At 37.4% G+C, this 25017-nt stretch overlaps 11 protein-coding genes across 14 annotated transcripts; 6 read left to right on the plus strand and 5 right to left on the minus strand.

Annotated features, from left to right (window-relative positions):
• Positions 1149-2445, plus strand: LOC104765440 (60S ribosomal protein L37-3). Its single transcript, XM_010489151.1, has 4 exons — positions 1149-1257; positions 1364-1499; positions 1992-2093; positions 2197-2445. The coding sequence occupies exons 1-4, from the start codon at positions 1255-1257 to the stop codon at positions 2241-2243; spliced, it is 288 nt and encodes a 95-aa protein (XP_010487453.1). The 5' UTR covers positions 1149-1254; the 3' UTR covers positions 2244-2445.
• LOC104765441 (ERAD-associated E3 ubiquitin-protein ligase HRD1A-like) lies at positions 2690-5731 on the plus strand. Its single transcript, XM_010489152.2, has 8 exons — positions 2690-2856; positions 3031-3598; positions 3743-3919; positions 4088-4237; positions 4364-4569; positions 4644-4803; positions 5102-5282; positions 5366-5731. Exons 2-8 carry the CDS (start codon positions 3066-3068, stop codon positions 5471-5473), a joined length of 1515 nt encoding a protein of 504 aa, XP_010487454.1. The 5' UTR covers positions 2690-2856; positions 3031-3065; the 3' UTR covers positions 5474-5731.
• LOC109124487 (ras-related protein RABG3c) lies at positions 5849-7405 on the plus strand. The gene is made up of 7 exons (XM_010489153.2): positions 5849-5995; positions 6103-6129; positions 6217-6316; positions 6516-6662; positions 6761-6841; positions 6921-7066; positions 7163-7405. Exons 1-7 carry the CDS (start codon positions 5943-5945, stop codon positions 7227-7229), a joined length of 621 nt encoding a protein of 206 aa, XP_010487455.1. The 5' UTR covers positions 5849-5942; the 3' UTR covers positions 7230-7405.
• Positions 7469-10194, minus strand: LOC104765444 (protein disulfide isomerase-like 1-6). Its single transcript, XM_010489154.2, has 10 exons — positions 9557-10194; positions 9279-9408; positions 9016-9184; positions 8727-8845; positions 8539-8619; positions 8365-8454; positions 8193-8264; positions 8036-8104; positions 7870-7950; positions 7469-7779 (listed from the first exon to the last, which is right to left on the minus strand). The coding sequence occupies exons 1-10, from the start codon at positions 10072-10074 to the stop codon at positions 7636-7638; spliced, it is 1473 nt and encodes a 490-aa protein (XP_010487456.1). The 5' UTR covers positions 10075-10194; the 3' UTR covers positions 7469-7635.
• On the minus strand, positions 10270-11576 carry LOC104765445. Its single transcript, XM_010489156.1, has 3 exons — positions 10983-11576; positions 10709-10894; positions 10270-10623 (listed from the first exon to the last, which is right to left on the minus strand). The coding sequence occupies exons 1-3, from the start codon at positions 11427-11429 to the stop codon at positions 10333-10335; spliced, it is 924 nt and encodes a 307-aa protein (XP_010487458.1). The 5' UTR covers positions 11430-11576; the 3' UTR covers positions 10270-10332.
• On the minus strand, positions 12365-13678 carry LOC104767550 (UPF0725 protein At1g19060-like). The gene is made up of 3 exons (XM_019241122.1): positions 13594-13678; positions 13291-13425; positions 12365-13168 (listed from the first exon to the last, which is right to left on the minus strand). The coding sequence occupies exons 2-3, from the start codon at positions 13297-13299 to the stop codon at positions 12452-12454; spliced, it is 726 nt and encodes a 241-aa protein (XP_019096667.1). The 5' UTR covers positions 13300-13425; positions 13594-13678; the 3' UTR covers positions 12365-12451.
• On the plus strand, positions 13971-14888 carry LOC104765446 (dynein light chain 1, cytoplasmic-like). 4 transcript variants are annotated; one of them, XM_019241118.1, is made up of 4 exons: positions 13980-14077; positions 14167-14232; positions 14322-14500; positions 14581-14888. In XM_019241118.1, exons 3-4 carry the CDS (start codon positions 14363-14365, stop codon positions 14725-14727), a joined length of 285 nt encoding a protein of 94 aa, XP_019096663.1. In that variant the 5' UTR covers positions 13980-14077; positions 14167-14232; positions 14322-14362; the 3' UTR covers positions 14728-14888. The 4 variants fall into 4 exon arrangements, with proteins under 4 accessions (XP_019096664.1, XP_019096662.1, XP_019096663.1 ...); XM_019241120.1 differs by having other exon boundaries at positions 14356-14500; XM_019241119.1 differs by having other exon boundaries at positions 13971-14232; positions 14356-14500.
• Positions 15519-17820, plus strand: LOC104765448 (rop guanine nucleotide exchange factor 13-like). The gene is made up of 6 exons (XM_019240725.1): positions 15519-15801; positions 15914-16185; positions 16266-16340; positions 16430-16702; positions 16827-17156; positions 17249-17820. Exons 1-6 carry the CDS (start codon positions 15519-15521, stop codon positions 17675-17677), a joined length of 1662 nt encoding a protein of 553 aa, XP_019096270.1. The 3' UTR covers positions 17678-17820.
• On the minus strand, positions 17731-18561 carry LOC104765447 (photosystem I reaction center subunit VI-1, chloroplastic). Its single transcript, XM_010489159.2, has 3 exons — positions 18343-18561; positions 18117-18243; positions 17731-18022 (listed from the first exon to the last, which is right to left on the minus strand). Exons 1-3 carry the CDS (start codon positions 18471-18473, stop codon positions 17843-17845), a joined length of 438 nt encoding a protein of 145 aa, XP_010487461.1. The 5' UTR covers positions 18474-18561; the 3' UTR covers positions 17731-17842.
• LOC104765450 (probable isoaspartyl peptidase/L-asparaginase 2) lies at positions 21071-22622 on the plus strand. The gene is made up of 4 exons (XM_010489163.1): positions 21071-21307; positions 21411-21644; positions 21755-21841; positions 21929-22622. Exons 1-4 carry the CDS (start codon positions 21146-21148, stop codon positions 22421-22423), a joined length of 978 nt encoding a protein of 325 aa, XP_010487465.1. The 5' UTR covers positions 21071-21145; the 3' UTR covers positions 22424-22622.
• LOC104765449 (protein tesmin/TSO1-like CXC 8) lies at positions 22689-24968 on the minus strand. The gene is made up of 8 exons (XM_019240700.1): positions 24539-24968; positions 24342-24440; positions 23995-24163; positions 23754-23916; positions 23515-23582; positions 23320-23423; positions 23125-23228; positions 22689-23031 (listed from the first exon to the last, which is right to left on the minus strand). Exons 1-8 carry the CDS (start codon positions 24649-24651, stop codon positions 22748-22750), a joined length of 1104 nt encoding a protein of 367 aa, XP_019096245.1. The 5' UTR covers positions 24652-24968; the 3' UTR covers positions 22689-22747.

Below are 25017 nucleotides of genomic sequence, written 5' to 3' on the forward strand. Positions count from 1 at the left end.
ACAGTTGGCAGCTTCTCAGCCGCTAGATTCAAATCTAGTATATTTTTAAAAAAAGTAAAGAAAACGAAAAAGAGTAAACTAAAAAAAAAAATGTCCCATATATAACGGGAAAATATAAAATCTTTGCCATCTCAATTTATTAATACTTTCTATGTCCTTATCTTATTAATTTAATATACTATATAAAAGTATAAAACACAAAAATATTAAATATATTTATATTTTTTTTTTTTATCTAATAAAGTTTAATCAATAAAAAACAAATACTGCATAATTCAAATAGTCAAAAATATTAAATTAAAATAATTTTTGCATAGAAATTTGAGAAAATTTAATGGCAAAAAAACAAAACAAAGAGTCTAAAACATAAAAAAGAAAACCCATATACGCATACTACATACATCCGAAGTACTCCATACCAAAGGATCATCCAAGGAAATCATATTTACGTATATTGTAGCACAATTTGGTTCACAATTTTAAATCATGCATCCACCACAACCCCGTTCTTAGTTCTTACAAATGAATCATTTCATCTCTCATCTCTCAATTTAAATTTTGCCTGGTTTTTGTGTCTAGCCAATTCTTTTTTTAAGATTACAATCATGTGTGTAAAATAATTCGACCCCTCCCATATGGCACACAAAAAAAAAATATATAAATTCTACACTATATCAGTTTAAGTGTGCGGTTTTAAGAAAAAAACATAGGTAGAATATCCAAGTTATTTAACTCATGAATCGTTGCTTCTGTGTAGGATTAGCAGTGTGTTTTGTCTCTCTATAACTTTTTTTTTTGTCGTCTTTTGTCTCTCTATAACTTATCCTCAGGTTGTTTTAGGAGGTTAGTGTGTTTGTTTAAACACTAGTTGTACTCTTCCATAATAAATGTATATTTCAGAAGTTCACATGAAAAGAAAAGAAAAAACATTTGTTGGTGTATAAAAATTTTAAATCACCTTTCAAATGATTTTCTTTTATAATAAAACTAATCCAGCAGAAATAATCTTTGAAAAACAAAAAGGTATATACTTTCTATATGTTTGAAAAGTTTGTTTAACCTTGTTGATGGGCAAAATAAGTTACAATTTTGCAATTAGGCCCATTTATGTTACATACAAAGGCCCATTAATTTAACTACAACCCTAGAAACAGAAATCGCACCTTCATATAAATTGGCCGTCACTAAAAGATGAGCTTCTTCTTCTTCTCTGAAGCCGAATCCTAGGGTTTTCTCTGCACACAACTCGCTCCAATGGTGGGTGATCTCTCTCTCTCTTCTCGCTACTCATTCTCGTCGATTGTACCCTTGGAACCATTGTTCTGATCTTTTGTTGTGGACCTTTTTTTTTTGAGTATTTCAGGGAAAGGGAACAGGAAGTTTCGGTAAGAGGAGGAACAAGTCTCACACTCTCTGTGTGAGATGTGGTCGTCGTAGTTTCCACATCCAGAAGAGTCGTTGCTCGGCTTGTGCTTACCCTGCTGCTCGCAAGAGGACTTGTAAGAAACTATTCATTTTTTGTGTTTACATCCCAATCTGTTTCATTTTCTCGATCTAGATTTGCATTAGTGTATGCTAATGTTCATTCTCCATTTTGGTCAGTGCTTCGTTTGAACTTGTTTTGCATTTGCATAGTTTGTGTAATCAGAAGGACAAGCTTTATCTATTCGTACGTACGTGTCTGTAGCTCTATTGACTTGATTGTTAGTTGTGATCATTTCTTGAAGTGTAGTAACTTTATCTGTTCTTGGATGTCTTTGATACAAAGGATTTGTTGTGTTATTGTAATTACCGTTCAAATTAGAGAGATTTGTTGTGCATTTTTTAGTCCCTTAACTCAATTCTGATAGTTGCATATTCTGATAGTCCCACTAGTCAATTCTGATAGTTGTATATTCTGATAGTCCCACTAGTGTGTTAGTTTATATATGAACGAGTGTGATTGCTGCAAGATCAATGAATGCTTATTAAACTCTTTTGATTTTATATAGACAACTGGAGTGTGAAGGCCATCAGGAGGAAGACTACTGGTACCGGAAGGATGAGGTATCTCCGTAATGTTCCCCGTCGGTTCAAGACTGGATTCAGAGAAGGTACTTACTTAATCTTACATTGATTCTCATTGATTTTGAGTTTTCTTTTCTAATTCACCACTCAAATTGGGGATTTAAATTGTGCATTTATATGTTTAATTAGGTACTGAAGCCAAGCCAAGAAACAAGGCAGCAGCTTCGTCAGCATAAAGAGGCAGTACAAGTAATCGCAGGAAGGAGTAAAACTTAGCTTTTTCGTACTCATCTAGTTGAAGATTGCACAATTCCTGAGGATCTGATACATTATGTTTTATGGGTTTTGTTTCGTTTTTGTTATTCACTTAAAAAAGTTTTGAACTTTGTTGAAATATCATTACATTTGCAGCTTCATTTCAACTAGCCTTCTTCTTCATACGTCCCCTCTTACAAATTACATCCATTGATGTCCCGGTTTTGACTAATCATGTTGGATTCTTTCACCTTAGCCTATGCAAACCAATCCAGATCCTTTGCACTATTTGTCAATCCAAAAAGTAAAACCCAATCGAGTAATGAAACAGTTAAATACAATAAATTGCATCACTTGTAGTGATGTAATAAATAAGGAAAGCAAGGGTATAATTGGAATTATAGAAATCAGCAGAGAAGAACTAAACAAATTGGTCTTAATCGGAAAAACATAGAAACACCGCGAACTGGCTCTTTCCTCCTCCGCATCGTTGTTTTTTTTTTCCGCCGTCACTGTCGTTCTCTTCCCCTCGCGATTCCGATATCAACCTAATTCTCTCTCCTAGAAAACATCCTTCCTCCCAATTCGCTGCAGGTTAATATTTTCTATTCAAAGATTCGAGTTTTTAACAATTCTCTTGTCAATCTTCTCAATTAGTGATTGGATCAATTCAAATTTGCTTCTTTTAATTCGATCTCTTCGATTGATTCCCTTGTGCGTTGGATTTGAATCCGCTCCTTACTTCCAAAGTTATAATTTTTTTCACAGATCTATCTTTGAAATTGTTGAAGAAGAAGAAGAAGATGATACGACTAAGAACATACGCAGGCCTTAGTTTTACAGCGACTCTGGCTGTAATTTATCATGCCTTCAGCAGTAGAGGCCAGTTTTATCCAGCTACGGTTTATTTATCAACCTCAAAGATCAGTTTGGTGCTGCTTCTCAATATGTGTTTGGTTCTTATGCTTAGTCTTTGGCATTTGGTCAAATTCGTCTTCTTGGGATCACTTAGGGAAGCAGAAGTCGAGAGGCTAAATGAGCAAGCTTGGAGAGAGCTTATGGAGATTCTCTTTGCTATTACTATCTTTCGACAGGACTTTTCTAGTGGGTTTCTTCCTTTGGTTGTGACTCTTCTTTTGATCAAGGCTTTACATTGGCTTGCTCAGAAAAGAGTTGAATTCATTGAGACTACTCCTTCTGTTTCTAAGCTCTCTCATGTTCGTATTGTCTCTTTTATGGGTTTCCTTCTTCTTGTGGATAGTCTCTTTATGTACAGTTCTGTTCGTCACTTGATTCAGACTCGCCAGGCTTCCGTTTCTCTCTTCTTCTCATTTGAGTAAGTTGCTTTTGCTGCTTCTCAGTGTAATTTTCATCTTATCATATGTTTTTCTAGTGCTAGTGTTCCCTCTCTGATCTTTAGGATGACCAAAGACACTTGTACTTGTGATATTGTGTAGCTGATGATAAGTTTCTGTTATAGGTATATGATCCTGGCGACAACAACTGTTGCTATTTTTGTGAAGTATGTTTTCTATGTCACTGATATGATCATGGATGGTCAATGGGAGAAGAAACCAGTTTATACTTTCTATCTGGAGCTTATTCGTGACCTGCTTCACTTGTCCATGTATATCTGCTTCTTCTTTGTCATATTCATGTAAGTTTTTCCATCCAATTACTGCATATTATTCTCTTATTGTTCGAGTTATATTTTATTAAGGAATCTATAATGCACAATGAAACATCTTGAATCAAAGATGCTTAGACAGACTTGGTAGATGACTCTTTGTTGTTGGACTTACTAATATTCTTATTATCTGTTTAGGAACTATGGTGTGCCTTTGCACTTGTTACGGGAGCTCTACGAAACCTTCAGGAACTTCCAGATTCGTGTTTCCGATTACCTTCGTTATCGTAAAATCACGTCCAATATGAACGACAGGTTTCCTGATGCAACTCCTGAAGAACTTGTTGCGTAAGTTTCAGATATCACATTCTTTCTTATGACTCCACTTAAAAGTAGGCACAATTTTGAATTTGGCCTTCTGCATTTTGGATGGCTTCTTATGTCATTGGTCCTTCATTTCTTTCTAATATGCAGAAGTGATGCTACATGTATCATATGCCGTGAAGAGATGACAAATGCGAAGAAACTAATATGCGGGCATCTCTTTCATGTGCATTGTCTTCGATCATGGTTGGAGCGACAGCAGACATGTCCTACTTGCAGAGCACTTGTTGTACCTCCTGAGAATGCCACAACTGCAGCCGCAGGCCAACGTGGATTACACCAAGGTTCCCAACAGGGTAAGCATATTGCTGCATCTTGATATTGGAACATGAAACATTGTCTGAGTTTAGTTTTGTGTACATCGAAGCAGGTACATCAAGCTCAGGTAACCAGGGCTCCGAAACAAGTTCTTCTGCTGGCTTTTCCAATGATAATTTGAGCAGGCACCACGCCAGGCTTCAAGCAGCTGCCTCTGCAGCCTCCATGTACGGGAAATCAATGGTTTACCCATCTGCAAAAACAGTAGCATGGTACGTATTGATCTGTTGACTATCTGCTTGGTTCCGAGTTGTAGAACTTGTAAGGTTATTTAAATGTTAGGTTCCGTAGGATTCTGACTGCATGGTCTAAATAGGAAAATATCGAACTAAGATTCTTTAGAAGCTTTAGGATTTGAATAAGATCAAAGGATACATGTACATGTGATCTTCATATTACTGGGGATTCATGTTCTGCAGCTATTTTAACTTTTGCTATCTTCTCATTTAACTCCTTTCAATGTGGTAGAGGGATAAATTGACAAATATTGTTGTTCCCTTTTGTGTTAAGGTCGCCGGGTATTCCTGGTACAGAGCAAGTGTCAACTGAATCACATAGAACTCAGCCTTCATCCTTTACCCCGTCTCCACTTCCTCAACACAGCCTTCCTGGTGAGAACTCTCAAGCCTATGCAAATATGTCAGAGACTAAGCTGGAAGAAATGAGAAAATCTCTGGAGACCCACCTCGAGGTATGTCGTCCCTCAGTAATGTGAAACTCGAGAATAGCTTCTAGTAGATGGTGTATAATCATATCAGTAACGTTCTGGTGTAGATTTTGCGAAACCGACTTCATTTTCTGGAGAAAAGGAAACTGGAAGCCACCGAGCCCACAAGCGAACCAGATAACAAAGGAAAATCGGTTGCGGATGCAGCAGAGTAAATGCAGTGAAAAAAACAAGCAAGACTCAGGTAATGGAACTGAGGCAGAGCAGATAGAGAAAGGAGAAAGCTTGGTGGTTCTTCCCAGAGAGAGAGAGAGAGAGAGAGAGAGAGAGGAAATCAAAAGAAAAAACATGATTCTCCCCAACAAAAAAAAAAAAAGTGTACATGTTTTAAATTCATTGTCATAGAAATTAAAAGCTTGAGACTAAAAAAATATGAACAGACTGAATCATAAACAATTGTTACTATTCAATTCTTGCGTTTGCATTGTTCTCTTCCAATTATAATTTGCCATTATCTAAAACAGTATGTAATATCCAAACGATATCCACGGGTTAAAATAAAAAGGTGAAATATTTGTATTGCTGTTATTGGCCAATAATACTTTCGTGCCTTTACCCTCGGAGAAGAAGAACCAACAAACCACTTTCTCTAAAAATCTAAACTTTACTTGTCTAAAAGCATCAATGGCTTCTGGGCGGCGAGTGCTTCTCAAGGTTATTATTCTCGGAGACAGTGGGTAAATTTTCCTAATTTATTTTGTCTTATTATTCTCTCTGGATTTTTTTGATTTTTGATGCTCATTGATGGAGACACATTTTTGATTATTACGTTTTGCTCGCTCAGGGTTGGGAAGACGTCCTTGATGAATCAGTATGTATTCTCTATTATACTCCTCTCCTCAGGATCTGAGATTTTTACTTGTTATGTGATTCGGTTGTTTTTATCTTCTTTTGTTAGGTTTGTGAATCGGAAATTTAGTAATCAGTATAAAGCTACCATTGGAGCTGATTTCTTGACCAAAGAGGTCCAAATCGATGACAGGTTGTTCACTTTGCAGGTAAAAATTTAACTGAGTGTGTTTATCTAATACTATATATATGTGATTAATTAGGTTTGTTGCTCATAGTGTAGTTTCTTGGTTTGTTAGTTTAGGTTTTGAGAAAGAGTTATCCAAGTTCTAATCAAAAGAAGAAGATGAGTGTTTTCAGTGTTCAAATACAAATAGGAATAAAGTAATGTTGTGTTCCCATGTATAGATTTGGGATACTGCTGGGCAAGAAAGGTTTCAAAGTCTGGGTGTTGCTTTCTACCGAGGAGCGGACTGTTGTGTTCTTGTGAATGATGTCAATGTTATGAAATCTTTTGACAATCTTAACAACTGGAGGGAAGAGTTCTTGATCCAGGTTACAAACAACATCCTCATACATACTGTATCATATTCTTTTGGAACGTTTTCTATATGATATCAGTGACTTAATTGGTTTTTATTGAGTGTGTTTAGGCTAGTCCTTCGGATCCTGAAAACTTCCCGTTTGTTGTGTTGGGGAACAAGACAGATGTTGACGGTGGAAAGAGCCGAGTGGTAAATAAGATCCTTCTCTCTAAAGTGAAGTAAGAGTTTTGACAAATTTATGCTAAAATAGAGATACCTCATCTTTCAGGTTTCTGAGAAAAAAGCAAAGGCTTGGTGTGCATCCAAGGGAAACATTCCGTACTTCGAGACTTCAGCCAAAGAAGGATTCAATGTTGATGCAGCTTTCGAATGCATTGCCAAAAATGCTCTCAAGAATGAACCTGAAGAAGAAGTGTAAGTCCAAACACTTTTTGCAAAACACCTACATCATCTCAACTCTCAAAAATGCTTTGAACTTTTCTCGGTTTTGTTTGTTTTAATGCCTCGCAGGTACCTTCCGGACACCATTGATGTAGCTGGGGCTCGGCAACAGAGATCAACTGGCTGTGAATGCTAACCAACTTTGTTGCAAGGTTTATTAGAAAGAACTTGTGTTTTAAAGAGTGAGCTTTTTTTTTTTTTTTGGCATTATCATGATGTGTATCGATTAGCATAAGCACATTTGTTTCTTTCTGCAATTAAAACGAATTGGGCTCCTTACCTTTTTTGCTGTATGGATTTTTTGGTCGCTTATTTCATTCTTAATCTCTTCAGGTTGTGGTAAATTTTGCAAGATGTCATTAATGTAAATATAAATGCGAGGAAAAAGATCAAATTTTCTCAACTTCGCTATAACTACAGTAACATTGTGTAATATCTATCTTTCATTCTATGTCATACTGTGTACTTTCCTCAAAAGCTCCATTACAGTTCTTGTTTCAACAAACTATTATATTGATCCCTAGATCAGAGTCCAAGATGCTCTATAACTCATCTTTAGTAGAATGATCATTTGGTTTCAACTCTCCGTTGATAAAAACAGCCATTTCCTTCGCGCTGGATTTCGTCGACAACTTCTCAACTTGTTTACTCACAGCCTCACAGTTAACACACCATGGTGTGTGTACCTGTTTCCATGATCATACTCAATGTTACATCCATTTTCATAATTTACTTTAACAAGAATTTCGTTCAGAAGAAGGGCTCTATTTACAGACCTCTAGAATAACATTCTCTTGGCTCTTCAAGACCAGTTCATCAAAAGTCCTGCCGACCACAGCCACTACACTTGAATTTTGCTGCAGATGTGAAGAACCATCGTTTATCCACATTATAATCATCCTTAAAATAACATATAGAAGAAAATGTGTTTTTCAGACTCACATTCTCTGGAATTGGCTCTGACTTATAGTAAGGTGAAACAGTTCCATGCGCAAGTCCTGAACAAAATTCCTGCTTGGCAAAATTCAATATACATCACATCAATGAGTTTTGCAAATGTCTATGAAGGTAAAACAATCAGTTTTGAAGAAGTTTGTACTTCTATATTGCTAGGGGATGGATCTGACTCGAGCAAAAACTTGGATTTCAGGTTGTTGTCGAATGCAGCAACCTGTTAAAGAACTTGATATTAATCACTGTGGTTTGTAGCTTTATCAGTAAATCAAGAAATGCATAGCCTACAAGTATAAGAGCTTATTGAGACAACTTACAATAGTTTTCTTTGCATCTTCTATCCCAAATAAGGTCAAGAATGGCATTGCGAGATTTTCATTTGATATGTCAATATATATCAACATAAGCTGCAAGGCATAGCATACACATAAATACAATAGAGGGTTTACTAAGTCCATTTGGCCTTTAAATGATTTGGTATAAGAAAATACCTTTGATTTGAACCTTCTTGCAGTATCTTCTAGAGACTGAGCAAGAGTTTCAAAGTCATCAATCGTCGAAAAGACCATAACCTAAATAAGAATATGATACCACAACAGTGTAAGTGCAAATAACATAACAACCAATAAAGATAGAATGAAAACTAACATCGGATACAAGTTAAGTGTAAACTTCTCACCTGAAGCTTGACTGGACTGGAGTAAACACGAACGGTGTTGGATTCAGTCAGTTTTGTAACCAACGGGAATTTATTACTGTTCAGAAATTCCAATATCTTCTCGGCTTGGCAAGGTCCATCTGCATGATCAGTGCATAAGACTCATAATTTGGAAAATAATATACCACACAATAGAGTAAGCTTTGCATATGCCAAAATAAATTTGACAAAAACAAGCACCATTTCAAACTTATAACTGATCTCAGGCTGTAAATAAGGGGGAGGGATATTATAACATCAGGGAGCTTACCGTATGCAGTGTACCTCTCAGCCTCAGTTTTAACCAATCCTACAAACACATTGTTGGTTTTAAGGTCTGGGAAGAGAAGCTTGGCGACATGACTACTTCTTGTTTCTACAAACTGAATTTCATTGTCTAATGACGCAGCTTTTACAAATTCATCATATCCAGAAGAAGCCTGAGGAAACAACGTATCCAAAATTACATTACATAAAACCAGTCTTAGTCTAAACAAATGAATCTATCCAAGGATCACCATCTGAATTCTGTACCTCAGAGTTTTCGAATAGTCCGAGAATGAAAGTAAGATGCTTCTTCATAAATCCTGAAGCTTTATCAACTGAATCAAGTTTAATAGTAGGCACACCAGTCTTCTTCTGCACCCAAATCATTATCTCCTCTCTGAACACAAAACAAGACCAACAAACAAATCACAACCAAATCCATTACCACTCAGACTATGCTTAGTCCCTATCATCAGACGCAGATTACACTAAAACCCCCCTAAATTAGAAGCTCAAAGCTCTCGCAATCAATTAAAAGAACTTACGAGGTAAATCCACCAGTGTAAGGCTGAGATGTGCCACTAACAAACAGAAGAAGAGTTGGGAAACCTTTAATCTCAAGCTGCGACGCCACTTTCGAATACCTCTCACCGTCGATCTTAGCCATCAAAACAGAACTACCAAACTCTTTCAAACCCGTCGCCGCTTCCGCAAATCGCGGCATTAACTCCGCACTCCTAGCACACCACGGAGCATAACCTAAAACTATTACATACTCGTTCCCATCGATCAACCTCTTCGTATTGTCTCCGTTGAGTTCCACAACGATCCTCTGGGCCTTACTCACCGTCTCCGCTTCAGATTGTTGCTCCGGTCTCTCTTTCTGCAATTGTTCATCCACCGCTAAAAGCTGCTCCAAATCGTCTAAATCTCCCTCGGATCCGGCTTCGTTACCTTCGACGCCGACATCAGAAGAACGGACCACGACGATTAAGAAACTGAGAAGTACGACGAAAGTGAACAAGATTGAAAATTTCGAATTGGGGTTTGGTTTTACCGACATGATTGTTACTGGGTACTCGTCGGATTTTGAAAAGTCGACGAAGAAGTGATCGTTCTGATACGAAGAGAGTGTTTCTGAAGTGTAAATCTCACCATGATTCACGGCGGAAGCTTAATTAGGAATTTAATTAAGATTAATCTTTTTTTGGGAGTATTAATCAAACAAATCTTTATTTTGAATATTGACCAGTAAATAGTAAATAGTAAAATAGTAAATATGAAATACCATAACCAAAACAAAATATTTACACATCATATTTCAATACGTGTTGCATGTATAGCGGCAAGAACTCTGATTCAACGGTATGGGCTTATTACTAGCAACATCGATGACAAATGTGCATGAGATTCGCTTAGTGTGCCAAATCCTGACCAGTTTGCCAACCACATCACTTCTAGACTGAACTTCAAATCTCAGCTTCACCGGAATCTTTCCACCTCTCTCCGTGGCCTCTAGGCTTGCTCCGGCGCCATATAATGGAACTCTTCTCCCTTCTATAACCACTGATTCCATTATTCGACTCTTCCTACGTTGATAATGTTCTTCCAACTGCTAAAAGATAATATGTGTCATACCAAATCATATGTATCCGAAAACAAAATCCAAACCCAACTAGTAAAAAAATTAAAATTACCTGACCAGTGGCAATAGGGAGTTCATAGAAGAAGAGATTGATTGGAGTGGAACTAACATGAACACCAAATACTGGAGCAGGATTGTAAATACTAATTCTTAGTGTTCCATTTATAGTAAGCACTGTGGTACGTACTCCACTGAAATCTGATCCTTCACCAACATAAAAGTTGTGTAGTTCGAACGTCTGCATCACTTTTATCAATCACTATCCACAAATTTCTCGAATAATTCTTTTAATATATTTCTTAAAACAAAAATCATAAATTATTAACCTTTACAGAGATTTGAGCCTTGTACGGTCTACTAGCTCCCCATGTGATGAAGCATAAGAAGGTGAAGAGAACCACCAAAGCGAAAACAGCAAGTAGTGCTTGACACTTTCTTATAGATGTCACGTCGTCCACTTCATCGTACGAGCCTTCTTCAAGTATAACTTTACATTCTTTCTCGTTAGACATGCATTTCCTGACGCTTTTTCTCCCTGAAGACGATGATCGCAACAACCCGGAGAATCTACTTGCCGATGAGTTACGAGCGTGACTTCCCAAGGAGGAGGAATCGTGTGTGGGAGAGTCCATCGGACTAGGCTGTATAACGGAGGTGGAAGAGTCACGTGACGGGCTTTGTACGTAGTAGACAATGCGTTTTGAAGATCGTGATAGTGACGACGACGAAGCCGCGAGGCTTGTTACGTCCGATTCCGACTTCGTGGAAAGCATCGTGCTTTTACTAATTACTCGACCTAACTGAGAGATCTATGTTTTGGGAATTTAGTAGAGAATCAGAGACTTTCTCATCAGAACAGAGAACGTGGTGAGTTTAAAGACATTTTTGACGTGGGGAATAAGACAGAACCTAACAAGAGAGTTTTGTTTTTTGTGACGAGAAAATTATCCGTAGCTGGAGAAGTAAGATACTGACCGTTGATAGAGATAGAGATCTTCTAATTTAGGAGTGTCATTCTTCAGAGTTGGTAAAAAGAACAGAGAATGAGAAGGGGAAAAATAAAATAAAAATAAAGGTAAGTAACGGGTGTCTTGTGGTTGAGGCATACCGAGATTGAATCTAGACCTATGGCTTAGGTTTTGGGAGTGAGTGAATAAATGAGTATCCGTGGAGTGAGCTTACTTGTCGAGCTATGATTTGTTAGATGTTTCTTCTACATTGGCATCACCGTTGGTTTTTTAAACTTTTGATTAGTGGAATGCTATGATGGAACTATAAGGTTGTATGGTACTAGTTGATTTAAACTTTTAGGTGTCTTTATAAAAACAAAAGCTCTCTAATATGAAAGAAGTTAAATGTCAAATTGGACAGGCTAATTTACCTACAAAAGAATCCTTAATCCATAAGTTTGTATTGTTTATGAGTTATATAAGGTGTATTAAATTTGATTGTGCTCATCTCTACTTCTATAGACTCTGCCAAAAGCAAAACCAAAATAATAATTTAGATTTTTTTTTTCTCCTGTATTCAGGTTGTTAAAATTTATGAAAAAACATAGAAAATATGACCATCCGACAGATCTCTATTCAAATTTCGAACTGCGAGCACTTGAGATAGTTTTGGTAGCTCAAGCCTCAAGCACTTGTGACCTCTATGTTTCTTTTTGTAAGATAAAGAAAAAAACAAAAATCACATTCGGCGAAACAGATAAAATAACTGATTAATTTATATTTCGGCGAAACAGATAAAATAACTGATTAATTTATATAAATCTCTTGCCATCAAACTATTAAGGTTAACGGATATACGGCGGCAGCGGCAGCTCCAGAGCACGACGCACAGCTTCTGTATGCGCGTGAGAGTTGAAAAAAGTAACAGGGTCAATGTTTACATATGGATTCTCTGCAATCAAGTGACCCCTGAGAGACAAGCGTCCTGTATCCTCATTGAAGATTCTTCTAACCATTGCTTTACGTTCATCATGCTCACCAGCAACCTGAGCATTGGTCATGCCCTTAAAAGTTATGTAGACCACTGCAGTTTTGGCTTTGAGTCTCTCATTTGGCGGCATCATATCTTCCTTGGTTTCTATCACCGCTTTGACAATCCTCAGCTTGGACAGATCGCTATCTGAGATTCCGACCCTATCAATTGCACAGAGTACAAGTTCCAAATACAGATAAATCCAATCATTATTTTGCAACTCCGATTCCTTCACCAGGTAAAATCGTTTTGTATCATTGAAAGAATCCGGCGACGGCCACTCAGGCAATTTATCACCCACTGAAAAACTATCACAAGGTATGGGGGGTTCCTTGGTGGTCACACCTTTAGGTCTAGCAATTTCAACGATCATGTCCAACCTGCCGACACCTTTTTCATCAACAAGAACCTGAAAAGTTTGATGCGAACCGCTAACCAAATCTTGGGCAAGCAAAGTGATGTAGTAAGGGGACACAAAATTCTGCAACTTGTTGAATTTCGTAACGGCCTCGAGCTTGAAGTTTGTCCCCTGAGAAAGAAGAAGTTGAAGGTGATTATATATATACGACAAGCATGCTGTTTGGAAGTTGATATATCAACACACCAAGAAGAGATGGATATGATGGGGGAGACAAGTTCTTCTTAAATTACCTCCAACATATTGTAACGATGAAGCCCCGCACTAGCATAACGCTTGACCAATGGATCAAGATGATCCCGTTGACCGTCGTAGGTATTCAGTGGAATGGCCCCTGGTGGTGCTTTGATTCCCTCGATATCGAAACGCTAATTAGGGGAAAACAAAAAAAAAACACAAAATATTCACTTAGCAACAGAACAGCTCTAGGGTTAATTATGTGTGACAACCTAAAGGAAGAATATCTTTAACTCCAACAAACAAATCCTAAAATTAAATTAAAAAATTCCAAAAAAGATAGAAAGGATTACACATACATCTGAACGTCTCGTGATTTTCAGCACCAAACCTCGAAATCACGGTCCAATCCATATTCGGCGGATGCCTTTTTTTTTTTTTTTTTTTTTTAAACGATTTATAGGTTTAGTTTGATAATTAAAAACCGAAAATTTACATATCGGCTTAAAGACTTAAAGGTTGGGCCTTAGTTTTGTCGGCCCATTTAACAAGAAACGGAAACAGAGAGCCGACGCATATAATATATTCACATGCAAGTTTCAGAGTAACTCTCAACTGAGAAGAGAATTGATGGGGATATACATGAGCCTCTCCATCGTTATCCTTTCAAAATCAGAGGTCTGAAAACAACGTGGACACAAGTCAGACACATTATTCCCCACAACTTTGATGACTCATCAATCATCATCACACACACACCCTTATTTTCGTATTGCTCTTGTCGCAATATAATTATCAAAATCAGAACATGAGCCGATCTGATCCATATTTATGGTTTTCACAGTTAGTATTTTCTCTCTTCATAACTATGAGTCTATGACCTAAAAGAAGAAGAAAATATCTTCTAATCTAACGTATTTCCTTAAACTCAGGAAGAAAGAGAATACGACAAGAGACAGAACATGTGAATGATTCTCACCCTAGAACCTGTCCAAAAGGTGACATATACGTTTCATTTTATCTTCTCCTTACGACTTATGTCACTTATCTTCAAAAAAGGAATCAGTTCTTGTTTTTTGATTTATAGAAATCTTGAGTCTTTTTTGAGTTGGGATATATAGTTAAAAGATGTTGGAAGGGAAAGCCAAAGTGGAAGAGACAGACATGCCAGTGAAGATGCAAATGCAAGCAATGAGGGTTGCTTCTCAATCTCTCGATCTTTTTGATGTCTTTGACTGTACATCCATCGCTTCTCACATCAAGAAGGTTCATTAGTTTAGTAGCTTTTGTTCTTCTCTGGCTAATATAAAACTTAATTGGTGTTAACTTCTTTTCAAAATCATCAGGAGTTTGATGAGAGATATGGAAGTGGATGGCAATGTGTGGTGGGAACCAATTTTGGGTGCTTCTTCACACATTCTAAAGGGACTTTCATCTACTTTCATTTGGGGACTCTCAACTTCCTCATCTTCAAAGGCGCCACCACTCTTTAGTCTTTAGGTTCTAAATCATCAACTCACATCCATGTTTAGTAGCTTTGTTTGTGTAGGAAGCTGTTCTTTATTTCTCTTTTCCCTTTTGTAAATAGATCTTGTTTCCAATAAAATTGTGAGATATTGTATCATTTTGGGATTATATATGAGTGGTTCCATTCAGATAATTCAGTGGCTTTTGGATTAATTAAGAGAAATATACCTATATTAAAAACAAAACAAAAAAAAAGTACGTATTACTTCGGTGTGGCATATCAAATCAAATCATTTAAAAGTAGAATTAGAAAAACTATAATGTAGCATATAAAGCAAAAAAGTTCGAAATTGATATCTCAGTTGAACTTCAAATGCAAAAAGTGCATAAATACTTACGTGGTTACAGTTTATAAATAGTAAAGTGAAAAAGTTCAAAAAATATGTTTCTTTTTTCTAAATGTAAACTTTAATCCTAAATTGGTTTGTATAACTGTAAATGAGAAATTAAATCGAGGGACAACAAATCGGTTAGTTAGTTAGTAATCTAACGAGGCATCAACAGAAGTCAATCTCACAAATAAAAAAAGCTATTCTGGATTTGCCATGCTTGCTCCCTCTAGTATTATTATTACCATACGGTTTCATTCATGAGTTTTAACAAGTTTGTTCTTCTAATTTCTATGCAAAACAACTCTGTTGTTTCTTCTTCTTTCTTGATGCCTCTCCCGCCTAAAAACTCCTATTTGTTTCAAGAGGAAAAAACAGAGAGATCCAAAAACAGAGAATCTCTCGTTAGATTTAAGAAAATCATGGAGATGGTGAGAACCGGTGGTGATAAAGAACAAGATGGCTACAAGTCGAGATTGTTAGATTTAGAGAACGTGAAGGAGAAGAACTCATCTTCAAGGCATTTCAAGAGATGGAACTCAGATTCCGCCATGAGGATTGAAGATCCAGACATTGAAGATGGCACCGTTTTCAAGAAAACGGCAGCCTCAAGCGTACTGACGACGGTGTTACCGCTCCGACTGCCTCTGGCTAAGGATGAGCCACCTCAGCCGCGTGAAGAAACTGACGGAAAATTACAGCAAGATTCAGGCAAGAGAAAACAAAAACATTTGTATTAATGCTTATGTCTAGGTTTCATTACTTGAATAAGGTTTCGTGGGTCGCAAGCTAATTCAAGTCATTGTTATTTTGCATTACACAGAAAAGAAGCAGATGCAAGAAAAGTTTGCGAAACTTCTTTTAGGAGAAGACATGTCAGGAGGAAGCAAAGGTCTCTCGTCAGCTTTGGCATTATCAAACGCAATCACAAATCTTTCAGCTTCTGCGTTTGGAGACCTACGGCGTTTAGAGCCAATATCTGAGGATAGAAAAGAGCTGTGGGGAAGAGAAATGGGATGGCTTCTCTCTGTTACTGATCATATAGTTGAATTCTCTCCAACACACCAAACTAACGAGAATGGATCTTCCATGGAGGTTTCTGAAAATACATGTTCCCCCTTCTTATTATAGTTTATAAGTCTGTATGTCTGAATTATTAATCTTTCCTTTTGTAGGTAATGACTACAAAACAGAGAACAGATCTTGTCTCCAACATTCCTACTCTTAAGAAACTCGATGCAATGCTCATTGTAAGTTAAAACACATGACATACTTAAAATTGCCTCTTTGTATTTGCATCAAAAGGACTAAAGATTGTGAAATGTCACAAATTATGAAGGATTGTCTTGATAAATTTAAAGATCAAGATGAGTTCTATTATCTCACAACCGATTCCCCGGAATCTGAAAACAGTCACTCGACCAGGAGTGACGATAAATGGTGGCTCCCGGTAGTGAAAGTTCCAACTAAAGGCTTATCTGAAACGTCACAAAGGTTTCTACTGAGTCAGAAAGAATGTGTGAGCCAAGTGCTTAAATTCGCAATGGCCATAAACGCTGAAGCTCTATTTGAAATGGAGATCCCTGAGAGCTACATTGAAGCACTTCCTAAGGTATAAACTCTATACCCTAAACCCTAAAGTCTGAGACCTAATGACCCATCACGAATCATCGCTGATGGTTGCTTTTTTTATTTGGCATCCTTATTGATGTCTTTTTTCTTTTTTGTTACTTCAGAATGGGAAAGCTAGTCTTGGAGACATGATCTACAAAATGGTAACATTAGACATGTTTGATGCAGAGCAGTTCCTTCTTGAAATGGATTTATCATCAGAGCACAAGATTCTTGATTTAAAGAACAAATTCGAAGCTTCGGGTGTGATATGGAAGAGAAAGATAGAGCAGAAAGATAACAAGTCGTCGTCTCCAATATGGAGTACAAATTTAAGTATGGAGAAGAGACAACAGTTAGAAGAAAGAGCAGAAACCATCTTGCAACTTATCAAACAAGAATTCCCAGGGACCTCTCAATCCACACTTGACATCAGCAAGATTCAATTCAACAAAGTAATCAATCAAATAACCTAATACTAAATCACATTACACATATAATTGTTTGTGTTCTGTTTTAAGATAAATCTTTAATTTGGTTTTTGCAGGATATAGGGTTAGCTATATTGGAGAGTTACTCGAGAGTTCTTGAAAGCTTGGCGCACACGGTAAGGTCAAGAATAGAAGATGTTCTTGAAGCTGATCAGCTAACGCAAGAACCTGAACCCGCGGTTTGTAAGAGATATATAGTGAAGGAAACAGAGAGTCCAATGAAGGAAGAAGAACAAAACTTTTGTCTTTTAGAGGAGAGACCGAAGAAGCATAAGGCTACGATCTCACTGTCTCAGGTAATGCAATGGAATATCGAAACTAGTGAACCAATGAAGAAAGAAAAGAGCGACGCACCGTTAAAAGATTCAGGCAAGAAACTGTTGACCAGAGTGTCAAGCATGATCATGGCTAACAACAAGAAGACAGCTTTTTATCTTGAGTCTCTTGGAAACACAAGAAGTCCAAGGGCGGGGCGATACTCTTGAATGAATAAAAAGAGTTCGTTTTGTAAAATTAGGGGAAGAGAAAACAATTCAAATGTAAGAGAGAAACAGAATATACACAAAATCATTTTAAAAGGGTTTGCAGTATTGAGAAATGTTGTGAGTTTTTAGAAGAAGGAAGAGAACGAAAACATGAATATAAATAAATTAGAGCTTGCCGCGAGGACCGAGCTTAGGCTTCTCCTGAGGACCTCTCTTGATGGGAAGAACATCTCCGGTGGAGTTAGCGCTGACGTAAGTAAGCAAAGAGCCTCCTCCAATGATCAAAAACTTGAGGAGCAATCCTCTCTTTGTGAATGGAGCAGCGAAAGTCTCAAAGAACTTGCTCTACAAGTAAGCAAAGAAGAAGAGAATCTTGTCACACAATACTGTTTGATTGAAGTATTAAACGTTAAAGATATGTGGTAAGAGATGGATAAACCTGAAGAGGGTTGTAAGGAGAAGGAGCATCAGAGCCGTATAAGTCCCATTGACCTGTTGTGTTACCCAAATCTTCTAAGTCAAAGTAGACACTTTTGTCTCCATACTTAGCCACCACACCATTAGCCCTATTACACAATGAACAACCTAGCTCAAGCTAATTGAAACTATATGCAAATTTTGAACTATGAAAGTGTGGTTTTAGTAGCATAAAGAGTTTTGATTACCGGATGGATTTGGGTTTGAAACTCAGGCGGGAAGGCTTGATGGAGAGCTTAGCTCCAGCGAGTGAGCTACCGCCGAGGCCCTTTACGGCGGCTGATGGTTTCACTGCGGCGACAGTTGCAAGAGACGCCATGAGCTTCGATCACTATTCTTTCTTTGTTGTGAATTTGGTTAAGAGAGATAGCCTTTGATCGTCAAGTTGAGTGGATTTTGATCTTCTTCTTGGAGATTTCCTTCTCGAATATTTACTTACGCCAGTTGGAAAATGCCACGTGGAATCTAGTAAGATAAGCCTATCTCTCCTGTGAGGTTCTAAACTAAAAACAAGTTTACACGTCGGAAATGCAAGAGTCTTTTGAGATTTTGTTTTTTTTTTGGGGCTCCTTCTTTGTGTTTAATTTGTAAAAAAAAAGCCCCAATGTTTTTAGATATACGAAACAACCAAGCCGGTCACAAGTTCTCTGAACAACCACCTTATATATAGGTCTTATTTGATTTTTCATAGATTTCTTGACTCACCACTTTTATTTTGGCCTATGATTTTACTTCTTAGTAACGTTTAACAGACACGAAGAAAACAAAAACATCGTTAAATAACCTCATCAAGGTGTCATGTTTGGTTTCTATTGGTGGTATCTGTTATGAATGGAGGAGAGACGGAAAAGCAGTGGTCGTGGGTGGTTCTGTTCAGCCATCTATAAAATTGCGGCGTGCTGTGTCTTTAATTTAAACACCACATATGATATATTGCGGTCAAGTGTGGTTTAATTTGTTTCTGTTTTAAATTCAAAAATGTCTTAAAAATATTATTTCACAGACAGACTAGTATCGATCATTATCTAATACTACAATTTTTTGCTGGCATCCAGTTTGATTAATACTTCTTTATGTTTTTTTTGTTTTTTTTTTTTTGTTTTTTTTTCCGTATATAAAGATCACCTAGTTATATTATAATCGATTTGTAGTTTTGCACCGTTTCAGAGATATTTTAAATGAATCATACAAAAAGATCTTTTTCACAAACCATTTTTTAACAAAGGGCTAAAAAACTTATAAATTATAGATCTATTAAAGAAAGAGATGAAGTAAAATTAACATTTGTTATTGCAATTAGTCTCGTGTTTCTTGGACTAATATTTTTAGGGTATTTGAAAATATTTTTCTATAAAAAGTAATTGAAGCAGAGAACCAAAATTCATTTTGTTAAGCTCGTATACGAAGACAAAAGTGGGGTCATCAAAACACTGTTGAGAGGACAAGATTCCACGAGAGTTGGGGAGGGGATCTAATTGACCCATAGAGATGGGAGAGGCACTAAAGAGAATAGACGTCTTTCTAAATGGTGTTAATTTGTCACGTGATGGAATCTATTGGAATCCACAAACCAAAGTCACTAGGCTCTGTCCTTTTCCACACATGGAGAGAAAATCTCGGAGATTTCAAAACTTGTGGTGAGAGGGACAAGACAGATGTGACTGGCTAACAATAAATAAACATATTTAGACACAAATCCTGCGGTAAATAACTAATATTGCTAATGCCTAATGCATAGGATTCTGCTAATTACTAGCAAGTGCGTGCCACACAACTACTTTCACAACTTCACTTATAGGAAACTCGAATCGAATTGCGTTCGGACTTGGGAATGATTTTATATACCACTACTAGTATAGACCAATCAACTTGTCGACATTTGTCTAATCTTTTTGGATCGGTTATTTATATTTTATAAACATTATGTTTTACAAAAGAAAAGAGAGTTGTATAGATTCGATGCATATGACTATGAGGAAATGTTTTGGTGCGTATCTGACGCAAAAAAGATGACTTGTTTCGATGTATATATATATCGATATACATCTGATATATGGAAATATCTGATGCATACAATTACGTAAGATTAATAATAAAAATAGGAATTTTGTGTGATATACCTGTCGAGTTGGACCCAAATATTGTAATCGAGAAGATAAACTTTACACATAATATTGAGCTATGAGTATTGACGCGATTAGCACACAATTAGAGATAAACATACGGAAGGGAAATTGCATTCCAACTTGGAGTTTTAATTTCTTTATTTGACAAGTTGTGAGAAAACAGTTATTTTATCTCAAAAACACATTTGATCATTTAAAAAAAAAAAAGATTAAAAACACTCCTCCGCCATGTTCTGCATGGTATAATAAGACAACTGTGAGAAAAACGGAAGAATATAATAGAAAAAATGAATAACAAGTTAACAACCAATAGTTATCGCTCCCTTCATGCATGGTACAGACCTGACGTGGAGTTCAACATAACAGCTGCAAGTTCCGAAGGAGACTTCTTTGTATAGTTTAAGATATCATAGTAGAAAAAACATAATGTTAACAATCGCAATTAAATTATTGGTAAATACTAAATACTTATATCAAGTCAAAAAAATGATAAAAATAAATCCCAAATTGATTTTAAATTTTGAAGTGGTTTGAAAAGGGAAGAATTGTTTGACAAATTAACTGAAAAGGAAACATATAAGGAAGATATTTTTCCTTTTTAAGAAACAGAAAAAAAAAACAAAAAAACAAAGAAATAAGGATAAAAATAAAATAAAAATCAGGTTGGGGTGTACAGTAATTAATTAAAAAAAAAATAAGACGTGAATTAATAATTAAAAAAAATGTGGGTTCCTGCTTGCTCTCGTAAAAGGCCTATATAAATGACCTAATGGGACTCTACGTTTCTCCCATCATTCTCGGTTTTAACTGTGAGACACAAACATAAATACATAATAACAAACAGAGAAAGAGATAAGACATAATTATGGGTGGGTGGGCAATCGCAGTACACGGTGGTGCCGGAGTCGATCCTAATCTTCCGGCTGAGAGACAAGAACAGGCCAAACAGCTTTTGACTCGTTGTCTTAATCTCGGCATAGTAGCTTTGCGTTCTAATGTCTCTGCCATTGACGTCGTTGAGCTCGTCGTACGTTATATTCTCTCCTCTCATAATTATTGTTTTTCATCATTAACTCTTCTACGTTGTTTTGTTGAATTCTTTCCTTTTTTTTTTTTAACGATGAACACAGATTAGAGAATTGGAGACAGATCCTCTGTTTAATTCAGGCCGTGGATCTGCTTTGACGGAGAAAGGAACGGTTGAGATGGAAGCTAGTATAATGGACGGTACGAAGAGACGATGCGGTGCCGTTTCTGGGATAACCACCGTGAAGAATCCAATATCTCTTGCTCGTCTCGTCATGGACAAATCTCCCCACTCTTACCTTGCTTTCTCAGGCGCTGAGGATTTCGCCCGTAAACAGGTTTCTTCTTATTTACTCTTTTGCCCCCCCCTCCCCTCAATCTCTTTTTTATTCTTAACCACTCGGTTTAAAGTGACACAACTGATTGGTTCTTTTTTTTTTGGAAAAAGGGAGTTGAAATTGTGGACAACGATTACTTCGTCACGGACGACAACGTAGGAATGCTCAAGTTGGCCAAGGAAGCTAACTCCATCTTGGTATATAACCATCGATTTGACTAAATCTTCACCGTTCATTTATTCATCGCACGTTTCTTCATTAACTAACTTTTTTGTTTTCACCAGTTTGATTACCGGATTCCACCCATGGGATGCGCCGGTGCAGCTGCAACAGACAGTCCTATCCAAATGAACGGTCTTCCGATCAGCATTTATGCGCCCGAGACAGTCGGATGCGTGGTGGTAGACGGGGAAGGACGGTGTGCAGCCGGGACATCAACAGGTGGTCTGATGAACAAGATGATGGGAAGGATCGGTGACTCGCCGCTTATAGGAGCCGGGACGTACGCGTCTGAGCTCTGTGGTGTGTCATGTACGGGAGAAGGAGAAGCCATCATAAGAGCGACGCTAGCTCGTGATGTGTCGGCTGTTATGGAGTACAAAGGACTTAACCTCCAGGAAGCGGTTGATTACGTCATCAAGCATCGACTAGACGAAGGGTTCGCTGGACTTATCGCTGTGTCGAATAAAGGAGAGGTGGTTTGTGGTTTTAACTCTAATGGGATGTTCAGGGGATGTGCAACGGAGGATGGATTCATGGAGGTTGCTATTTGGGAGTGAGAGATATTTTAGATTAAGCAAAAATGTATTAGTATTTGATTAGTGTGTGTGCTCTCAATCAGTCATCGCTCAATTAATTTGGTTATTCATTATAATAAACCTGGAGTAGTAAATTTAGGTATTTCGTTATCTCCATTCCTATATTGATTTGTGTTTATTGTGGTTTAAAATTGTTGATCTGTCTCAGCTTCATGGCTAATTATGATTCAGCTCTCTGCTTCTTGAATGAACCTGACCTGTCACAAATAGCAACTAAAAGTATAGTAACTGGACTTTGAGGATGGATGATGGATCAACAAAATGAGATGCAACTATTATTACCTCTTATGAATCCAGTATCGATTTGATGAACTTCTGGAGACAGTCTCTGAAAGTTGCAAGCACTGCCCTTTCCTGCTCTATGTATATATCTGTTTCGTTGACACCTGTCTTGGTCTTACACTTATTAGAACCCTCCTCTCCATTGTATTGAGCATCTATCAGTTCGATCAATCTTCCAAATGATTCTATTTCTTCTTCTACATTACCGCTCTCAGACTCACACAATAGCTCAGTGCACTCGTTGCCTACCTTATCATCAGTCTTTATACAAATCCTGTTCTGGTCTTCTACAATTTTGAAGGAAGTATGTTTGATGAAACCAAGCAAAGACAGGATGGTAGATCTAATAAAGTTGAGATATTTTAAGACACAATTGATACCTGCATCGACTGTAGCACATTCAGATGCTACTAAGAGAAGTGAGCATATATCTCCCAAGTCCGGAACAAGTGTGGAAGTAAATCCCAGCGGTGGCTTTTTGTTACTGGTGTTACAATGCAAATCCAGTTAAGAAAACACCTAATATAATGAGGTGAAGGATGAGGAAATATCATTTAAAAAGTACAAAAAAGAACCTGTAAGGAAGCTTAGGAGAGGGAGAGCTAGACATAGGGGAACCCAGAGCATTTTGAATGGAGGGGTCAGGTATCGAAAATAACAGAGCTGGACAAGAACTACGCTGCTATTCCGGACAGAGAAAAAATGAGTTTTGTGGATATAAAACCCAAAAGTGCATATTTGTTATGAAGCAGGTAGTATGTATCACTTGCCTGAGGTAGCTCCCGGTGTCTTCTTCTTTGGTATACCTGCGGGGAATTGTGAGCAGAAAACCCAGGTGCATTATTCATACTGCCAGCAGTGTCGTGGCTGCTGTTAAAGCCGAAACTGTCTCTGCTAGGAGAAATGATTCCTAGAGAATTGACAATGTTCTCACATACAATCTTCTTCTCTGGATTATCACATCCTTCGTGACGCTTCCCATTGTTTAGTCCCGGGGCAAAAACAGAAGGCTGGAAAACTTCACTAACATTCTTGCAGTCGATGCATTTACAGTTGTCTGAGCACAGAACATTAGCCTGAAAGCATTCACAGTACTTCTTCAAACACCTGGTTCTTTTGCATTTGCAGCCCCTCGAAAGCAGTCCAAGTTTAGTATCAGGTGCAGCCTTACACTACAATACAAAGCGTGCAAATCATTCCAAATACTTACACATCAGAAAAGATGTGAAGATAAGTTCTAAAGAAGATACCTGCTTGTCAATTAGGCTGCTGAAAGACATTCCATTAAAGGCATTTGGGTTGCGACCTAATACACTCTTCAGAGCTGCTTCTCTGGCATCAGAGTTGTCAGAGTTGTTGTGACAATCAGCACAATCACAGTCGGTACATACCACTCCTGATGCAAAGCAATCACAGTACCTAATAACCAAAGGGTCAAACAAAATATACAAGAATGCATCATTCAAGCTTAATTTAAAGCCATCACAATAAATTCTACAGCAGATGAACTCAGAAATTCTCAATTCAACATTATACTATTAGAAATCTCTAGCAGCTTTAACAATAGCAATTTCTAGGATTCCTGAGATGAACTTACAACTTTAAACATTTGGACTGCTTGCATCTACATCCTTTGTGCTTCCTCACAGTGTTAACACCATCCTGATCTGTAGTATCCTTTGTTTCTGAAGGCTCTCTGATTCAATTTTAAAGACCAATCAAAGTCGATTCTGCAACGGAATTATTCAACCACCAAAATTATGCCAGAGAGAGAGAGAGAGATTGGAACAATACCGAGAAATCGGGAGAAGTTCTTCTACATTCGAAGATAACTCCAATTTGGTAGAAACGAGCTCCTTAGGGTTCTTCTCTGTCGCGAATTCGCCGGAATCTACCTTATCTGTCATATCGATCCTTCAACACAAGCTATTTCCCCAATCTGGCCTAACCGATTTGAGCATGATCGAAGTGAGAAATTCTCAGAACAGCGTCGTCGATTCTTAAATCAGATCAGCGAATGGGAGAGTCGCCATGACTGAGGGATATCCGAAAAAAAATGGATTGCTGGATTCTAATCGGAATGATGATCCTCACTCGCGTGTTTTGTTTTGTTTTGCCAGCTTCTAGGGTTTTTTCCCCAGAGATAAACCAAAAGGCTTCCTGAGAACAACGCGAAGGTATTCAAAAATCGAGAGCGAGTGATATTGTGGAGGGAACGAACGAGCTTAGGAAGATGACAGAATGATTTCTTTTTTTTTTTTTTTTTTTTTTTG

The sequence above is a fragment of the Camelina sativa genome, chromosome 19 (genome assembly GCF_000633955.1).
Source record: "Camelina sativa cultivar DH55 chromosome 19, Cs, whole genome shotgun sequence".
NCBI lineage: Eukaryota > Viridiplantae > Streptophyta > Magnoliopsida > Brassicales > Brassicaceae > Camelina > Camelina sativa.

Coding starts and splice junctions, on each gene's coding strand:
- LOC104765440 (XM_010489151.1), top strand. Junction 1,500..1,991: donor TGCTGCTCGCAAGAGGACTT/GTAAGAAACTAT, acceptor GATTTTATATAG/ACAACTGGAGTGTGAAGGCC. Junction 2,094..2,196: donor CAAGACTGGATTCAGAGAAG/GTACTTACTTAA, acceptor ATGTTTAATTAG/GTACTGAAGCCAAGCCAAGA.
- LOC104765445 (XM_010489156.1), bottom strand. CDS start 11,429: ATGCTTTCCACGAAGTCGGAATCGGACGTAACAAGCCTCGCGGCTTCG. Junction 10,895..10,982: donor AGGCTCAAATCTCTGTAAAG/GTTAATAATTTA, acceptor AAAGTGATGCAG/ACGTTCGAACTACACAACTT. Junction 10,624..10,708: donor TCCCTATTGCCACTGGTCAG/GTAATTTTAATT, acceptor ATCTTTTAGCAG/TTGGAAGAACATTATCAACG.
- LOC104765444 (XM_010489154.2), bottom strand. CDS start 10,074: ATGTCGGTAAAACCAAACCCCAATTCGAAATTTTCAATCTTGTTCACT. Junction 9,409..9,556: donor TACACTGGTGGATTTACCTC/GTAAGTTCTTTT, acceptor TTTTGTGTTCAG/AGAGGAGATAATGATTTGGG. Junction 8,620..8,726: donor CCAGTCCAGTCAAGCTTCAG/GTGAGAAGTTTA, acceptor ATTCTTATTTAG/GTTATGGTCTTTTCGACGAT.
- LOC104765446 (XM_019241119.1), top strand. CDS start 14,363: ATGTTGGAAGGGAAAGCCAAAGTGGAAGAGACAGACATGCCAGTGAAG. Junction 14,501..14,580: donor TCGCTTCTCACATCAAGAAG/GTTCATTAGTTT, acceptor CAAAATCATCAG/GAGTTTGATGAGAGATATGG.
- LOC104765450 (XM_010489163.1), top strand. CDS start 21,146: ATGGGTGGGTGGGCAATCGCAGTACACGGTGGTGCCGGAGTCGATCCT. Junction 21,645..21,754: donor AGGATTTCGCCCGTAAACAG/GTTTCTTCTTAT, acceptor TTTTGGAAAAAG/GGAGTTGAAATTGTGGACAA. Junction 21,842..21,928: donor AGGAAGCTAACTCCATCTTG/GTATATAACCAT, acceptor TGTTTTCACCAG/TTTGATTACCGGATTCCACC.
- LOC104765441 (XM_010489152.2), top strand. CDS start 3,066: ATGATACGACTAAGAACATACGCAGGCCTTAGTTTTACAGCGACTCTG. Junction 3,920..4,087: donor TTCTTCTTTGTCATATTCAT/GTAAGTTTTTCC, acceptor TTATCTGTTTAG/GAACTATGGTGTGCCTTTGC. Junction 4,238..4,363: donor ACTCCTGAAGAACTTGTTGC/GTAAGTTTCAGA, acceptor TCTAATATGCAG/AAGTGATGCTACATGTATCA.
- LOC109124487 (XM_010489153.2), top strand. CDS start 5,943: ATGGCTTCTGGGCGGCGAGTGCTTCTCAAGGTTATTATTCTCGGAGAC. Junction 5,996..6,102: donor ATTATTCTCGGAGACAGTGG/GTAAATTTTCCT, acceptor TTGCTCGCTCAG/GGTTGGGAAGACGTCCTTGA. Junction 6,663..6,760: donor GGGAAGAGTTCTTGATCCAG/GTTACAAACAAC, acceptor GAGTGTGTTTAG/GCTAGTCCTTCGGATCCTGA.
- LOC104765449 (XM_019240700.1), bottom strand. CDS start 24,651: ATGACAGATAAGGTAGATTCCGGCGAATTCGCGACAGAGAAGAACCCT. Junction 23,917..23,994: donor GCAGCCTAATTGACAAGCAG/GTATCTTCTTTA, acceptor TTTGTATTGTAG/TGTAAGGCTGCACCTGATAC. Junction 23,424..23,514: donor GACACCGGGAGCTACCTCAG/GCAAGTGATACA, acceptor CCGGAATAGCAG/CGTAGTTCTTGTCCAGCTCT.
- LOC104765448 (XM_019240725.1), top strand. CDS start 15,519: ATGGTGAGAACCGGTGGTGATAAAGAACAAGATGGCTACAAGTCGAGA. Junction 16,341..16,429: donor AACTCGATGCAATGCTCATT/GTAAGTTAAAAC, acceptor CAAATTATGAAG/GATTGTCTTGATAAATTTAA. Junction 16,703..16,826: donor ACATTGAAGCACTTCCTAAG/GTATAAACTCTA, acceptor TTGTTACTTCAG/AATGGGAAAGCTAGTCTTGG.
- LOC104765447 (XM_010489159.2), bottom strand. CDS start 18,473: ATGGCGTCTCTTGCAACTGTCGCCGCAGTGAAACCATCAGCCGCCGTA. Junction 18,244..18,342: donor TTCAAACCCAAATCCATCCG/GTAATCAAAACT, acceptor ATTGTGTAATAG/GGCTAATGGTGTGGTGGCTA. Junction 18,023..18,116: donor CTCCTTACAACCCTCTTCAG/GTTTATCCATCT, acceptor GCTTACTTGTAG/AGCAAGTTCTTTGAGACTTT.